The sequence below is a fragment of the Trachypithecus francoisi genome, unplaced genomic scaffold (assembly GCF_009764315.1).
Source record: "Trachypithecus francoisi isolate TF-2019V2 unplaced genomic scaffold, Tfra_2.0 Contig01585, whole genome shotgun sequence".
Taxonomy (NCBI): Eukaryota; Metazoa; Chordata; class Mammalia; order Primates; family Cercopithecidae; genus Trachypithecus; species Trachypithecus francoisi.
Window position 1 is genome coordinate 11,021,199 of NW_022681444.1, and position 17,012 is coordinate 11,038,210.

Consider the following 17,012-nt stretch of genomic DNA (forward strand, 5'->3'; position numbering starts at 1 on the left):
CTGCCTGCCGCCACTCCACCTTGATGAGCAGCTCCGGCTCAATGAGTAGTTGTTCTCATCTGAGAAGATCTCCGACAGCTTCTGAAAGATCCGGAAACTGTCCCTGTCAGAAGGGCAAAGAAGGAAGGAGAAAGCTAGCAATGGCGAGGAGGGGTGTGAGTGCAAATCCATTTTATTTTAGAGCTGAAAGACCCCAGACTGCCTGAACGCAGCACACAGGGTTCTGCAGAGCACCAACGCTCTGCAGGTCTGGGGAGGGGGCCTTCGTGTTGGTGCAACAGGACCCCCTGTTCCCGTTTCCAGTGAGCAGCTATTTCCAAAGGGTTTTTTTTTTTTTTCTTTTTTTGGAGACAGTTTCAGCCACCCAGGCTGGAGTGCAGTGGTCCGATCTCAACTCATTGCAACCTCCATCTCCTGGGTTCAAGAGATTCTCCTGGCCTCAGCCTTCCGAGTAGCTGGGATTACAGGCGTTAGCCACTGCGCCTGGCACAAAGGTTTTGATTTCAATAGCATAAGGGTTCTGTGGCCACAACACGAATACCTGAAAATCTCTGATGTGGCTCAACCCACCATCCGACAGCTTAGGAAGCCAAGCTCTGAGGCAGAGCTGCCGGCTCAGGTCAGTGGAGGATCCCTGTGCTCAGGGTTTGTGGCCTCCCACGGGCTCACTAAAAGGGCAATGCCAGCCCTGTGGGAGGTCCCCGGTGCAGCAGGAGCTCCTACAGAGGCATGCCCACCTGGAAACGTCTTCCCATGTCTTCTTCAGCCGGTGGATGGAGTTGCTCTGCAGGGCAGAGAGGATGGCATACAGTGACGAGAAGTTCTTGAGGATCCGGCACTCCTGGGGCGGGAAGAGCAGGAGGCGTGAGGTGGGGCTGGGGCTCCCAGCTTGCCTGGCCTCAATCCCCCTTAGCCTCCCCTTCCCTCCTAATGAGACAGACGCTCAGGGAGTCCCGAGGGCACACCTGCGACCCAGGGGTGACAGGAGGATTTTAACCTAAAGAAACAGGAGGACGTGAGCATCCAGGCAGTGGGCTGGGCGTGTCAAGGAAAGCGTGCCCCTGGGAAGAGTGGACTGGGGCCTGTACAGGGGCTTGGACTGCAGACCACAACCCGAGAACAGATGAAGGCAAAGGGGGGGCCCAGGCCCCCTCCTGTGGCGTACCCTGGCCACCTCGATCCAGTGCTCCACCACCCTGGCCCGGTCTGGGGCTTTCGTGCTTCGGTCCCCGAGGCAGGTGGTGATGACGCAGTTGGCCACGCTGTTGAACTGGGTGACAGTGGCACGGATGGTGGGTGCCAGGTGCTCCTTGCCCTTCTTGTCCCGCTGTGACCAGATAGAGCCCAGGCAGTGGTAGGGCACCACCTTCTTGAACAGCTCCTGGGGAGGAGGGTAAGCGTCACCTGGCCCTGCCCCAGCAGTCTGGGCTGGCGCTGGGGAAGCTGAGGATGTAGCTTGAGCCTTGGGGGTGGGGGGGTCTCTGGATTTTATCCCATGTCCATGCAGGGTGCCTAGCACACAAGTGACCCAGGACAAAATGCTGGTGGGAACAACAGGAGCACTGCCTCGCGCATCCTCGCCAAGCCCCAGTGCCGACAGGTGGCTCGCACCTGCATGGACCAAAGGGCACTGCTTGCCCACCCCCCAACCCCCGCCATCCCCATGGCACGCCTCAGTCTGCTCCCCATCCAGACGCACATCTGCTGTGGGCGCTACAACTAGGGGCTTTGTCCAGTCTCTGCCATGGGCTCCAGGACACACCAAATGCCTAATAAGTGCTGAGGCTGGTGCGCCTCCTAAACAGATGGGGGTGACCCATGGGTGCACCCTGGTGAGCACCCTCCACTCCCACAGGCCAGGCCTGCTGAGCTTCCCATCTGTTCCATCTGGAATTTGAACAGTCACTCTGGAGGACAGGGGTGACCTCATCTCTACCGTCCGGAGGGAAACTGGCCCTGGTTACTTGGTAACAGTAGAGCTGGGATTTGACCAGAACATCAGCTCTGGACCAGCAGATGCCAGAAGGCAGGCCCACCCCTGCCCTGCCAAGCTGAGCCACTCACCGCATCCATCAGTGTAAACTGCTCTGCTACCAAGTCGGGAGGGAACACCAAGAGGTGAGGTTTCTCCTCACTCAGCCCGTTCTCTGCAACCACAGGTGAAGGCCAGGAAGGCTCTAATGATGGAACTGGCACTGGAGCTGGCTCCAGCTCTAGAGTTTGGGAGGGAGCTGGATCCTGTTCTGGAGGTGGTACTGGAGCTGGCTCTAGTTCCGGAGCTGGCGCTGGAGCCGGTTCTAGTTCCACAGCTGGCTCTGGAGCCTGCTGGAGCTTCGGAGCTGGCGGTGGAGCAACCTCTAGCTCTGAACCTGAAGCTGGTGTTGGAGCTGGGGCTGGCACTGGCAGTGGGCTGGGTGCTCGAGCTGGTGTTAGAGCTAGCTCTAGCTCTGGAGTTGGTTTTACAGCTGGCACTGGTGACAGAGCTGTAAAAGGAAAAAAGTTCAAAAACATGCCAGCCCTTCCTGTGCCTTTTCAAAGACAGAACAGCCCCGGCTTCCAGAGCAGCCGCTCCCCTCGAACCCACAAAACCTACACCAGTGTCCTCCCACCTGTGGTCCCTGCCTGTGTGGTCTGAGTCGCATCTATGCCCCTGGCCCAGCACCAGACCCTGGAGCCGCCTCCTTGTGTGGCCCAGCACTGACCCCTCCTCATTCAACCTCTGGCACCCACCCCAGTCCTCCTCACCCTCAGGCTCTGCCTCAGTGGGTTCCGAGTGCTCCAGCTGGGCCAGGAGAAGGTGGGCACGGCGCTCCAGGTCTGAGCCTGGCATGTTGAGCTGCACGTAGGCCACCAGCTGCTTGAGGCAGGGAAAGTCCGGGGGTTGACAGAAATCCTCCGAGTACTGGTCCAGCCAGGTGCCCAGGATGGAGGAGATGGCACTGGGGACAGGTGGGTGGGCATCGGAGTCAGAGGCCCGGGCTCCCCTTCCCCATGGCCCTCCCATAGCTCCCCTGAGCTACGCTGGGCTCCTGTGCTGGCCCCTGTCCATCCGGAGGCCACCCGCCCCAGCCCAAGCCTCAGCCCCCATGGCTGTCCAGGCAAAGAACCAAGGAGCCCCCTGGACATGGGGACCACCTCTCCCCTCCTCCAGGGAAGCCCCGCCCACGCCTCTGCACGTCTCCCGGCCCCTCTCCTCGCTGGACCATAAACTCCACGAGGGATCTGTCCTCCTGCCTGGCATCTGCAGGTCCCTGGCGCCTCCTCAGCTTGTAGCTTGGTGCTGGTGAGCTGCCTTCTCTCTGAGAGCTGTGTGGGTCTCATCGCCCCACTGATCCCCTTCTCTTAGAGAGTGGGGTGCAGCCTGCCCCCTAAGCACTCATTATTGAGGGGAGAGGCGATGTGAGAGCAGAGGCTCACCCCACCTCCTGCCCTGGGCCCCTAGATCAGGGCACACTGAGCCACACCCAGCTGAGATGAGGCTATGGTGGGATGGGTTCCTGCCGGCGGCTGCTCTGAGCCCCGGCCACCCCAGGAGCCCTCCACAGCTCTTGCTCTTATTTCCTCCTGCAGGCGAAGCCCCCAGACCCCAGCCCTCCAGCAGGAACCGCAAGAGGTGTGGGAGCCACGGTTCTGCGTAGCCGGCTCCGGCCCCAGCCCCATGTACTCTCCCACTGTTTGCTGGAGACAGGGTCCCTTCCTCTTGGCTCAAAGCTCACTCACTTTTTAAGTTGGTCCTGGGGTCCGCCATCCTCGTCGGAATAGGGAAGGACGCAGCCGTATCTAGAGGAGGCCGTGAGGGCGTCACATCTACCGTACCTGCTTACGACGTCTTGTGTTACTGTCTGACTCTCCGACTAGAACGGAGGCCCAGGAGGGCAGGGTTTTTTTTTTTTTTTTTTTTTGCTTTTTTTCATCAAATTATATTAAACGCCTAGAAAAGGGCCAGCACACAGTAGGTGCTTCATATACATTTGTTCAATGAATGAGCCCCAACCAGCTGAGCGCCCCTTGGACCCCTCCACCAGCTCCCGGGTACAATCTGGAATGTCCTTGACAAGTGGGAAAACTGCTTTGTCCAAGGCCACATCCAAGTGAGGCTTGGGGCAGAGAGCTTCCCCATGGGGGGACAGGAAAATCATAAATACGAGCACCACAGCCCATTCCCTAGGGCCAGGTGGTGGGGGAGCACTTTCCACCCCTCATCCCGCCCAGGCCTGACAATAACCACGAGGTCCTCTTAGCACCCAGTTTTTCTTTCGTACAAGAAAAGCGAGGCTCAGAGAAGTGAACTAGCATTGTCAAGACCCACAGCCAGGCGGGGGTGAGGGGCCCTGTGCACCCGATGCTGTGAAGGGTGCGTGCTCACCTTTTAAACAGCAGGTCCAGGACCTGTTGGGTGGTGGTGAAGGCTCTGTAGGTACACAGGAAGATGGTGACGTAGGAGAGGTCGCTGCCCTGGAAGGCGGGCACCAGGTGCTCCACCAGCTTCTCCAGCGTGCCAGCCTTCACGGTCCGCACCTTGCAAGTCTCATAAAGGTTCAGGGCCGACTCATTCTCATACTGGGGTGGGACAGAGGAAGGACAGTCAGTGGCAGCACATGAATCTCCTGGAGCTCAGATGGAACCCCGAGCCCTCAGTGGCTTGTGGCAAGAGGCAGGACTGAATGTCTCTAGCAGAAAAAGGTTATCAGCTTTAAAAGTAGAATTTCAGGCCAGGTGTGGTGGCTCACACCAGTAATTCCAGCACTTTGGGAGGCCAAGGTGGGAGCATCGCTTGAAGCCAGGAGTTGGAGACCAGCCTGGGCAACAAAGTGAAATCCCATCCCTACAAAAAATTGTTTACAAAACTTAAAAATTAGCCAGGGCCAGGCATGGTGGCTTACACCTGTTGTCCCAGCATTTTGGGAGGCTGAGGTGGGCAAATCACTTGAGTCCAGGAGTTTGAGACCAGCCTGGGCAACATGGCAAAACCCCATCTCTACAAAAAATACAAAATTAGCCAGGTGTGGTGGCGCATGCCTGTAGTCCCAGCTACCTGGGGAGCTGAGGGGGGAGGATCGCTTGAACCCAGGAGGTCAAGGCTGCTGTAAGCTATGATCATACCACTGCCTGGGTGACAGAATGAGACCCTGTCTCTAAAAGAGTGAAAAAAATTTAAAGGAGAATTTGAGGTGCAGGAATGATTTAAATATTAACACCTTCAGGTCAGTCAGTTGTTAACTGAGTAATGGTAGCTGCCCTGTGGGAAGAGCATCACCTAAGAGTTCTAACAAAACATCCCCATTCTAGGCCGGGCGCGGTGGCTCATGCCTGTAATCCCAGCACTTTGGGAGACCGAGGCAGGGGGATCACGAGGGCGGGAGATCAAGACCACCCTGGCTAACACGGTGAAACCCCGTCTCTACTAAAAATACAAAAAATTAGCCGGGCGAGGTGGTGGGCACCTGTAGTCCCAGCTACTCGGGAGGCTGAGGCGGGAGAATGGCATGAACCTGCGAGGAGGAGCTTGCAGTGAGCTGAGATCGCGCCACTGCACTCCAGCCTGGGCGACAGAATGAGATTCTATCTCAACAACAACAAAAAAAAGTATCCCCATTCTAGAGATGAGGAAACAGAGGCTTACCCAGGAGCTGGGAGGGACTGGTCCATTAGGACACACAGCATCTTCCCTGTGGCACTGATTCGTTTTGTTTTGAGACAGTCACCCAGGCTAGAGCACAGTGGCGTGATCTCAGCTCACTACAACCTCAGCCTCCTGGGCTCAAGCAATTCTCATGTCTCAGTCTCCCAAGTAGCTGGGATTATAGGCGCACACCACCATGCCTGGCTAATTTTTGTATTTTTAGTAGAGATGGGGTTTCACCATGGTGGGCCAGGCTGGTCTCGAACTCCTGACCTTAGGTGATCCTCCTGCCTCGGCCTCCCAAAATGCTGAGATTACAGGCGTGAGCCACCGTGCCTGGCTCCTGCAGCACTGTCGAAGTGGCCCCACCGCCATGAGGAGCTGAACCGCGGCAGTGGCCCCAGCCTCCCTTCTGGAATATTACGCAGCTGAGTCAGGCACTGGCTCTCAACCTGGAGGAACCCCAGGGATGTGTTCTGGGAGACGGCAATTTGCAGAGACCTAACAGCCTGAAACCCTGTTCTTCTTGGGTGAAGCCCTACTACTCCAGACGGTGTGCACGTCTGGGAGGAGGCATGGAGGATGGCGAGGCTGATGGCTGCACACCTGGAAAAGGGAGGTCAAACATGAAAACTTGCTGCAGAAAACCTGATCAAGCCTGGGCTGGACAGTGGGGGTCGGGAAGGGAGTGAGGGCCGTTTCCTTTGGGATCAGAACTGTGGGGCCCTCAAGGAGCAAAGCCCTGGGAGGGATCCCCAGCTGCGCCTCCTAGTGGAGACCCAGAGCGCACTCACCCCGAGCCAGCGCTGGCCCTTGTTGGCTCCGTGGTGCAGCTGCACCTTGCGCAGGGAGATGGAGTAGATGACTCCGTTGATCAGCTCCTCACCGATCTCCTGCGTGGAGCTCTGTGAAGACAACGCCCAGCAGCCGGGCGTGGGGACGTCAGGGGCCTGCCTGGACACTGTGCAGGGGATGGACCTGTGCAACCTGTTCCCCAGACAGGGCACAGACTGGTGGCTGCACAGACCTATAGCCCGGGGTGGAATGAGATCACAGCTCGAGGGCCTGGGTTTAACAACGGCACAGAGGGCCACTGTCCTGGCATTCCACTTCCCCAGCCTGGCTAGCCATGACCTGGGACATGGTCATGATGGGTTTACCAGGCTTCCGATCCCCTAGTAACTGGCTCCTGTTCCTGCCCAGGACGGACCCACCCTCAAGTCAGCCCCCTCCACAGTGGGGACTGTTATTTAGCCATTTCACAGATGGGTAAATAGAGGCTGAGAGAGGAACAACTGGTCCAAGGTCACGCTGCCTCAGGTAAGCGGTGAGGCAGGGATCCCAGGGCTCTGACACGGCTGACTGCATCCAGGCGGCTATGCCCCAAGAGAAGGTCCCCCCACCTCCCCAGGGCCAGAGGCCCATGGGCGTCCTCACACTCACCCCTCCTCTGCCCAGCCTGGCGGGCCCTGGCTGACCCAGCAGGAGTGGGCAGCTCCTCCAGGGCCAGCTCTGAGGTGCCGGCAGCCCAGATCTGGGCAGGTGTGGGGCACCCCCGACGGCCACATCCCAGCCACTTCCTTCCCCTCTGCTCATTCATGCCCTCGTGTCTGCTTGGGCAATGGGATTTCCCAGTTCCCTGACCGTCATCACGGGAGGGGACGGGCGTGAGAGGTGACGGTGCCAGTATCCAGGCAGATGCTGGGGTTCCACAGAGCCCTAAACCACAGGCCTGGGCTGGAACAGGAAGGGGGCATCTGGCTCGAGGCGGTAAGGAAAGGCCCTTGTCTTAGGAGACAGACTCCCCGCACCTGGCAGGCTGGCCTAGGTCACTTAGCCACCATTACCCCCTGCCTCACAGCCCCCTCTGCCACTTGCTCTGTCCAGGGATGGAATGAGCTTGCAGCAGGTAGAGGAGCCGGGGTCGGGGGTGGGGTAAGGACACCAACCTCAGAGGTTAGGAAGGAGGTGGGAAGTACTGGCCTGGCCCAGGGTCATTAACCGCACAGTCAATGCCCCAACCCAGGTGGGAGTGGAGCTCAGCGAAGGCCTGGTGGACAGTGCTGACTCGGGCCCTTCCCTCAACCCCGGCAGGAGTCAGGCAGACTGTCCAGCATGCTGTGGACGGGACCCCGGCCTCCTGCGCACCCTCAAAGGCCCGGCCCTGGGAGGCCCAGGAGCCATCCTGGAAGTCTACTTCCTCTGACCCGAGGTCGCCCTCCCACTCTGGGCTTTATACAACAGGAAAGCTGTGGGCACCACGCTGGGCTCCTAACCGCCACCGCCTCTGGACAGACAGCCAGCCCCATTTCTTGGAAGTTAGCAGGGAACCCACAGGCACCCTCACACCCAGGCCCCACAAACAGTCCCGCCAGGGGAGGTCCGGCCCTTCCACTGACAGGAAAACAGAGACATACGCTCACCCCCTTTCCTGACTCACACGTCTGTCCCCTGCCCAGAAAATCGTTCCTTTGAAAAGAAAAGCATTAGAGATTACAGTGACCAGGGCCCCCAACCACCCTGGCCTCCTCAGGGGTCCCAGACTGCCTCCTGTGAAGGCTGTTGGCTCAGCTGGGAGTCTCTCTCTCCCCCGGCGATTTTAGCCACATCTGGACCAGCCAGAAGGCAGACAGTATCCTGAGTGCCCAAGTCACCGGCAGTGGCTCTGAGGTCTCGTGCAGAACAAGCCCGCCACAGGGGACTAAACATTAACCCCGGGGGAGCCCGGCACAGCACCCAGGTCCTGGCTAAGCACCATCAGTGCCTGCCGGACAGAGGTGTCCCCAGGCAGGCCAGTCCCCAGGAGGGGCTGAAGTCAGGTGGCCTCAGCCATCCCTGAGCAGGTCTAGATAGTGGCTCCTCCGTGAGCTGGCGGGCCAGCAGCTGGCCCAGCCCTGACTGGTGTCATACGATCCCTGCACCCTTCCCCCACCCCCCGGGGGCCCTCTTCTGCCGGCCGGGTGGTGGGGAGGGATGCAGGCCCGATGCTGAGAGCCACACATGCTTGGGATGAGGGAGTTGCCACCCTGTCACATGGTCGGGGAGACGCTCTAGCCCTCGTGGAGCTAGTCTTCTCTGGTCCCTTCCCGTCACAGCAGCAGCGGGCATGGAAACGACCATAGAGCTACGTGGAGCACAGGGGCCGTTTAAACCGCCTGCTCAGATGGTGGAGGTGCAGGCTCCAGAGCAAGCTGCCCTGGGGTCTGGGAACAAAGTGGCAGAGTAGGGCCTCTATCCCTTGCGCTAAGCCCCCCTCACAGGACAGAGAAAGCAAGCCAACAGCCCTGGCGGCTGCCCCGGGACCCTCTGGAGCAAGAAAGGTAGGGTTCCGACACCCACAGGCCACCTTAGGTCACTCTGTTAGCGGACACCCCATCTGGGCAGCGCTTGGGCCCCAGGGCACTCTGGCAGGGCTGGGAGCTCAGAGGCGGAGGAGCAGAAGCAGCCTAGTGAACAGCTGATGCAGACAAAATGCTTCTCCCCGAGGGCAGGCGCCCAGGCAGCCGCTATGAGCTGACTGCTAGGAGAAAAGAACACCACATGCTTGGCTGTGTACTCAGGGGACACTCCTGTCCCACCCCCAGCAGGCGTGATGTCCCCGGGCTCTGGGACCCAGTCAGCAGCTGTGCCCGTAAACACACTGCCCGGTCTTCTAACATTTGGGTCAGTGCAGTGAGGGTGGCATGGGGTCCCTGGTGAGCAGGGGCCCCCACACCCCAGTGTCCCCAGGGACACAGCCCAGAGCCCTGAAGATGAGGAGGGGAAACAGGGCCTGGTGGCGTCTGGTTGAGCGTGTCACCTGATCAGCCTTCTCAGAGTGACAGGCCAGCAGGATGCCATGTCCCTGGCTGACAGAGGGAGGAAGCCACAGGCCAAACCCAGATTCCCTCTGGGTAGAATAGTGAGGGTCTTGAGGAGCCCCACGGGGCCTGCCATAGTCCTGCCACCTCCCCGCCCAGGCCAATGGCACCTCCTCCCAGCATGAGCCCTCTGGTGACTGGCACTGGGACCTGACAGCGGCATGGTACCGGATGACACCTGATACCACATCCTCCACGGGCCGGCGATGGACGCTGGGCGGTAAAAACCTGAGGGAAACTTGTCTGAGGCCTGCCTAAGGCTTGGGGACCTAGCCGAGGGACACTGTAAAGAGAGGCTGAGTCACCCTGAAACCCAGTGGATGGGAGCAGCTTTCTGACTTGAGCTTTTCGCTCCCATACAGAAGCCAAACGTGAAATGCATCAGACAAGGCTGCTCACTCTCTACAGAGCCCAGGCTCCCGGGACAGTGAGGGGCCCACGCTGCTGTGCACCCTCCCCGTCCTACAGAGGTGGGGACCCAGGCCCGAGGAGGGGAGCCGGTGGGGCGTGTGCCGGCTGAGGTGAGAGCCCAGGACTTCTCAAGTCATGAGCTCAGACCACGAGCCCCACCGAGGGAGGTGGAATGCAAGGACAGTGTGTCCGTGACCCTCCTGCCCTCGGGCCTGCCCTCCAGCTCCGGGTGGGTGGACCCAACCCTGATCCCCAGGGCATGGACAAGGCCCCAGGATGACAGGAGGCCAGCGCTGGGTGTTGGTGGGCCACATTCCTTCCTGATCCTGGGCATGGCAACCCACAGAGGTGGCCTCAGACCGGGACGACACGAGGTGCCTGCCCACCAGGATGCTCCCTGGCCTCGGAAAGTGGAGGCTGGGAACCAGCCTGTGCTGAGCCCCTCAAAGGCCGGCCCATCTCTCCAGAAACCCCCCCTGCCGGTCTGTGCCGTGCTACTCACTGACGGGAAAATCGTGCCTCAAGCAGGAGAAGGGAGACCCAGACCTCCAGGTCAGTCACAAGCCTCGGGCATCCAGGGTCCCTGTCCACACTCAGCCCCTGACAGTCAGGCGAACACAGGGCCAGGCCCGGGAGGGGCATGGCTGGTGGCAGCTGAGGAGGAAGGTGGGCTGGTCCCAAGGGGATGCAGGGCAGGGCCAGCTGAAGGTCCAGCCCCAACTTTAACTAGTCACAGTGCCCAGCACGTGCAGGCACTTCCTGGGTGCAAGGCCCTTTGGACACCCATCACGTTTAACCCTCCTAACGCCCTGCCTGATGGATAAGGAAACAGCCCGGCAGGAACTCGCCCAGATCAGGAGCCAGGAAGTGGCAGCCAGAACGTGGATTTGAACCCTGGCCTGTTGGGACCCACCCAGGCCTGGTGCTGCCTCTGCCACAGTCTCAAGCTTGGAGCAGAGTTCAATTCCTTGTGGCACAGATGTGGAGGAGGGGCCAGAGACAGGAGGGATTTCCTCAGGTCACACAGCAAGTTCGCAGGGGAGTGTGGCAGGGCCAGCTTTCCAGCACCTGCATCTCCAAGAGGTTAGTGGACGTGCCCTGGGCAAAAGGCCTGCAAGACACCAGGCTAGGGAAGTGCCATGCTGAAGGTGCCAGGTGATGCACCCCAGGAGCCCAGGGCACTTGGAAGGCTCAGGCCACTCCCCTGGCACCTAATCAGAAAACCTCATTGTGGCAGCTGCCACCTATCCACTGTGCCAAGTGCTGTGCTGGCTACTCCTCAGACCTCCTGTTTCACTCGAGGGAGCTCACCCTAAGAGGAGGGCTGGCATCACGTCCATTTCACAGATGAGGAAACAGACTCAGGAGCACGTCTACAGCTGCCAGGGGACTGAGCTGGCATCCCAGCATAGTTCTCTTCTCTCCAGAGCCCAGGCTCCCTGCCTCTCGGTTGAGATGGATAAAAGTCTCCAGGAATGACTACAGGGGAGGCTGCCAAAGCACGCAAGCTTCTCCACGAAGGAAGACGCCAAAACCCTCCAACGCAGGTGTCCTGCCCTGCCCGCCAAGCCACCGTTGGGCTGTCATCCCCCTGCCCCCCCGGCCCGTGGGCAGGCAAGGTGTGCAGAACTGGAAGAACTGGGTCTGCTCAAAGCTCAGTTTGTCCTGCATGAGGCTGCAGGCTTCAGTGTCTGCCCCTCGACAATCAAATGGGGACCATTGCTCTGCTGGTGCTGCATATCTGTGAACACAGCGATTCTGGGCCTGCAAGGCTGGAAGTCCAACCCTGGGACTGGGTGGCCACAGCAGGGTGGTACCATGCCATGGAGTCACCTGGGTGGCCAACCGGCAGCCCCTGGAAACCAGTCCTTGACTGCCTGGGCGCAGCTTCCTGAAACCGCTCCACTGGCTCCTTCCGAGCCTGCCTGCAGAGGGCCAGTGACAAATCTCCCCGCTCTTTTTCTCACCGGCAACGCAGACAGGGCCTGCCAATGCCCAACTTCCAGGTTAAGAATCAGACCCCAGCCCTGCCAACAAGCAGCTGAATATCTCCCAGGGCCATTCCTGAGCTTCCTGGGAAACAGGCCAGCATGCCTGAGCATCCCCCACCTGGAGAAGAAACAAAGACCCAGGACCAGCCAGGCTGGTCGCCCTCTTCTCCTGGGGGACCCTCCCGAGGAGCAGAGCAAGAGGGGAACCTGAGGGTCCTGGGGGCTGCCCCTTCGGAGTCACCTAGGAAGCTCTCCTGGAAGACCACAGTCTGCACACACGCACGCAGGGACACACAGCTACACAGGGACAGGCTCCTTGCCTCGGGTCTTCAGTGTCAAAGTGCTCATGAGCCCTGGTGATTAAACCAAAGACCTGCACACAGTGTGATCAAGAGATCAAACAGTGGGAAGACGTGGGAGGCTAAAGGGCGATGCTCCCTGTAAATACAGAGAGGCCCTCTCCACTCCAGCCCACCTACAACTGCCCTCAGGCCTTGGGTCAGAATCCTGCCCCTGCCACTGACCAGCTTGGTCACTCTGCACAATCTAATTAGCCTCTGTTGCCTCAGTGACTTTATCCGTCAAATGGGCTCTTACCAGTCTTGACCCCAAAAGGAGGTGATGCAAATTACTTAGCTCAGAACCTCCCCAAAACCTGCTGGCTCCTATTAGCTGTCATTTTAAACCTGCGGGGTCCAGTTCTGGGCTTGCTTCCTCCGGGTAGCTCTCCCCAGCATCCTGTGGCCCAAAGCACTTTTGCCTTCCTCTGAGCCATAAGCTTCCCTACTGCTCGGGGCATCTGGGCTGCCTGGGCCTTCTCCGATTCCTGACGGCTCCTGCACACAGTGGGTGCCACAGAGAACATAGCCCATGCTCAAATCCCGGCTGCCGCCCTTGTTGGCTGCACGGGGGTTTAGGTCAGAGACTTCCCTTCTCTGACCCCCTAGCTTCCTAGAAGGTGGTGTTGGCACCTACTCTGTAGGGTTGGTCTAAGGCAGATGAAGTGAGGGAGTCGCCCACAACCTGCACTTTTTGCCAGGCCAAAGCAACAGCCTGTCCAGAGATGGTGGCACCAACCAGGTCACCTCCAGAAAGCAAGAACTGTGCGGGCCAAGCTGGGTCGGTGGTGGCTTGGCTTAGAATAGAGGAGATAAGCGGAAGCCCAGATGTGAGGACATCTGGCAGCCGAGAGGGAAGCACCGGGTGGAAGCTAGGTAGGGAAACGGGTGTGGGGGAAGGCAGAAACTGTCTGGTGGTTTCCAGAGGACAGGGACCAAGTGCGCAGCGTCAGCTCTGGCAGGCGACATAGCCACCAGGAAACTAGCCCCAGGATAGGGGGTGCTGGCAGGAGGGACAGGGACTTCCCCGCCCCCTCCCTTGGGCCCTTGGTAAATGGTCATTGTGTTCAGTTTCCGGCAGTGGCCTCCTCTCCTGCCAGGATCCTGGTTTTCCTGACCCAGCCAGAAGTTTCCCCTTTGATTTTTAAATAGCAGCCACAGGCTGGATCTCAGAGCTGAGGCTGGGCGAGGAGGGCCAGGGCCAAAGAGGGAAGGCAAGACCCCAGGCAGGGGTGGGGCTCAGCTCTGCCTCTCCCTTGGTTCCTCAGGGACGGAGAGAGCAAACCTGCACGGCCCATGTGAGCACTCTGCCAGACCCTCCCAGCACACAAAGGCCGAGCTGCTGCCAGAGGTAATGAAAGCCAGATGAGTGCTGGGCTGCTGTCAGCCTCCCACTCCCACCCCCACCCTCCCAGGGGTCCCTCTCCAGCCGCCAATGAGGACCAGAGCCCTGGGTAGATGAGGGTTGAGGGAACACGTCTGGTCCGGCCATCTGCCAAGCTCAGGAGGAAAGGGTCTCTCAGGCGTGGGGTGCTCCCCCACCAAGAGCTCTTCCCAACACCAGGCGGAGAAACAAGTCTCATCCAGGCCCTGTCTAGGTACCAGGACACCAAGAGGAACGAGCCTCAGGCTAACAATCGCCAGCAATCACAACACGCCACAGTCTAAAGCCATGAAGGGACTGGAGATGCAGCAAGGCGACACGATGCAGCACGGGGATTCAGGAGATTCACTGTGAAGGCTGCAGCCCGGCCAGAGCTCTGATGGGCCCTGAGCCCCTGATCCAGGGATGGCCTCTGTGCAGACCCTGTGCCCAGGCAGAGCAGGGCAAAGGGGGTGTCTCTGGATTCCAGCCCCTCTGCTGTGCAGTCAGGTGGGAGGCAGATGGCACCACCCAGAGACCCAGGGCACACGAGAAACAAGCCCCAGCCCTCACCTGGTCACCCTCCCATTCATCCATCACAGGTACACCACTCCCTTCTCTGAATCCTACCCAGTGCTTACAGATCCAGGGTGCTGGCACTCTTTCCAGTTAAACAGAAACAAGTCTCGCCCGCTCTGGGCCTGGGCCACCCTCCTCCCCTTACCACCAGGACATCTGGTCCCACGTGTTGGAGGCCTGCTGCTCCGCCTCATCCCCCGACCCTCCCCCCAAACCCGCCCCGCTCTGAGCAGCCCCGATGTCCCTGGTCACCAGATCCACATCTGCCCCAAGTAGGGTCTGTCTGGAAGGCCCCTATGGTCTCATCACCTCTGAGGATTCTAGGAGTCGGCCCTCGCGACCACTTGTTCCACACCTGCATCGGAAAGGCTACCGACGTGGTGCAGGCCCTGGGTGGGCAACTGGGTGAAATAAGGCACAGGCCACCGATGTAAACAGTGACAATGCCGCAGGAAAAGGTCCACCTGGGTTGCGGGGGCTCGGTGACAGCAGGCCCTGGGACGGTATTGAGGGGAGCAAAATCCCAGCCGTGGTCCCTACTGTTGGACGGGGCGGGGCGGCAGCCCCTTGGCCCACCCTGCTGGCTGATTTCTGCAGAAGGCCCCGACCCCCACCTACGGAGGAGGGAGGAGGGAGGCGGCCCGCTGGGATCGCCCGGCCCCGTCCAGGGCTCGCCCCGGCCTGCCCAGCTCTGCCGTGGGTGGGCAGGCTCCGACGCATCCCCCACCCGACCGCCCCAGCTCACCCACCTCCGGGCGCGGCAGGTCGGGGTCGAGCTGCGTGAAGCTGTGCAGCACCACCGGGCAGCTGTCGGGGACGCCCACCTCCAGGCGCACGGCGTCCCACACGCTGCGGCTCCGCCGGGAGCCCGGAAACAGCGGCTCGGCGCCGCCAGCAGGCCCTGCCGCCTCGGCCCACATGCGCTGCACCATGGAAGGCTCGCGGCGGGGGCCGGGCCGCGGGACCCGGGGCAGCGCGGGCGCGGGGCCGGCCCAGCGCGCGGCGGGGGCGGCGGCGCGGCCCGCGCGGCTGGGCTTTGCCTCCGCTGTGAGCCCGCGGCCCGGCCCCTGATGATGTCAGGCTGGGGGCGGAGCCGGAGGGGTGAAGAGGGCGGGGCCAGGGAGTGGGGAGCGCGGAGGCCCAGGGACGCGTGCGTGCGCGCGTCCGCGGCCCCGCCCCCGCCGAGGTCAGACCCGGGGCGGGACCGGGAGCCTGGAAGGGCGGGGTGTGAACAAAGAGGGCGGGGCCGGGGAGGTCGAGGGGCGCGCGTTGGCTGGGTCTCCCTAAAGGACCTGCTGTCACGTGTGTCGTGGGGCCTTGGGTACCCCGCTTAGGCACCGTCTGCGTGTCACGCTGCTGCAGTGCGTGTGTTGTGTAGGTCTCAAATCTGTACGTGCTTATGATGTGTGGGGAAGCCGCCCTGGTGTCGGCTACCCCGAATTCCAGCAAAGCCTCTCCCCAGCTCTGTGGCCTTCCACAAGTTGCTTAACCCCTCTGAGTCTCACTGTTTCTTCATCTGGAAAATCTGGGTAGTGAAAATGACTTCCTCAAACAATTGCGGGGAGGATGACATTACGTAAGGGGCATAGAGCACTCAGCACCTGCACCTGACTACAGGTTCATGCCGAGTTTGAAGAGGCTGACCATGTGTTCAGTGACCACGTCAGTGCAATTGGAAATCCTGAGTGTGGTGCTGTGTGTGCAGTGGGGGAAAGGGTCAGAGAGTGGGGCCCTACCATTTTTGGGGTAAAGCCCCACACTATCCCCTTTCAGCCTTACAGACACCCTCAGAGGAGGGGAAGTCAGGGAGGTGGGGGAGAGCGGGAGGCGCCAAGGTTGGTGCTGAGAGGCAACTGACAAGGAGGAAGGCATCAAGAGTGACAATGCTGGGCAGAGCACATGGCTGCGGGGCCTGTCAGCTGGGGCTACTAGTCGCTTGGACATCCCTGGTCTCAGGGTGGAGTGGGGCTGCTGGGCCTGAAGGGGAAGCAGGGACAGGGAGATCCTCAACTACTCTTTCTGGAAGCCAGTGAGGAAGGAAGACAAGCTGGGGCTTAACAGCAGGGCCACGAGAGTGGATGAATCAATGGGACCCTTCCTCGTGCCTCACCCACCACTGGGCCTGTCCCGGCGTCAGCCCTCAGTCCTCAGGGAGGCCAGCAATCGCTGCCAGCAGCCCTTGCCATGCCAACCTCCCCATTGGTCCGTACCATTGGGCCTCAGTTTCTCCATCTGTAAACTGAGAGGGCGGGACCAGACAGCACATTCCACGAGCACATCTTGCCCCCTTCCCAAGTGCCAATCCTCAGACACCCACGGAAAACGCTTCCACTGTGACTGGAGGGAGGCGGCAGGTCATCCTTTCAGAACCAGACCCCCATGTGCACATGACTAGAAGGGCCTACTTCACAAAAATTATGGTGGTAAGTTGCAGCTGGGTAGAAGCTATACTGGCTTTCCTTTTACTTCCCTGAATTTCTAATTTCTAAAATCAGTATTTTAATAATCAGCTGTATGTGATAAATGCTGTTTTTGATTTTGTTTTTTAGACAGTCTCGCTCTGTCACCCAGGCTGGAGTGCAGTGGTGTGATCTCGGCTCACTGCAGTCTCCGCCTCTTGGGTTCAAGTGATTCTCCTGCTTCAGCCTCTTGAGGAGCTGGGATTACAGGCACCCGCCACCATGCACAGCTAGTTTTGTATTTTTCATACAGACAGGGTTTCGCCATGTTGGCCAGGCTGATCTTGAACTTCTGGCCTCAAGTGAAGCGCTCTCCTCGGCATCCCAAAGAGCTGGGATTACAGGCATGAGCACCACGCCCAGCCTGTTTTTGTTTTTTTTTAAGAAG

The 17,012-nt window shown here is 59.9% G+C and overlaps 1 protein-coding gene across 1 annotated transcript in view; it reads right to left on the minus strand.

Moving 5' to 3' along the window:
- Window positions 1-15,191, minus strand: part of RALGDS (ral guanine nucleotide dissociation stimulator) — a 23,192-nt gene extending 8,001 nt beyond the window's left edge. Inside the window, 10 exon segments of the mRNA XM_033195151.1 lie at window positions 20-36; window positions 39-103; window positions 738-841; window positions 1,166-1,381; window positions 2,065-2,483; window positions 2,746-2,939; window positions 3,721-3,780; window positions 4,367-4,560; window positions 6,418-6,528; window positions 14,915-15,191. Coding sequence (XP_033051042.1) covers window positions 20-36; window positions 39-103; window positions 738-841; window positions 1,166-1,381; window positions 2,065-2,483; window positions 2,746-2,939; window positions 3,721-3,780; window positions 4,367-4,560; window positions 6,418-6,528; window positions 14,915-15,097 — 1,563 coding nt within the window. The 5' untranslated portion in view covers window positions 15,098-15,191.
- Window positions 15,192-17,012: the final 1,821 nt, after the last annotated feature.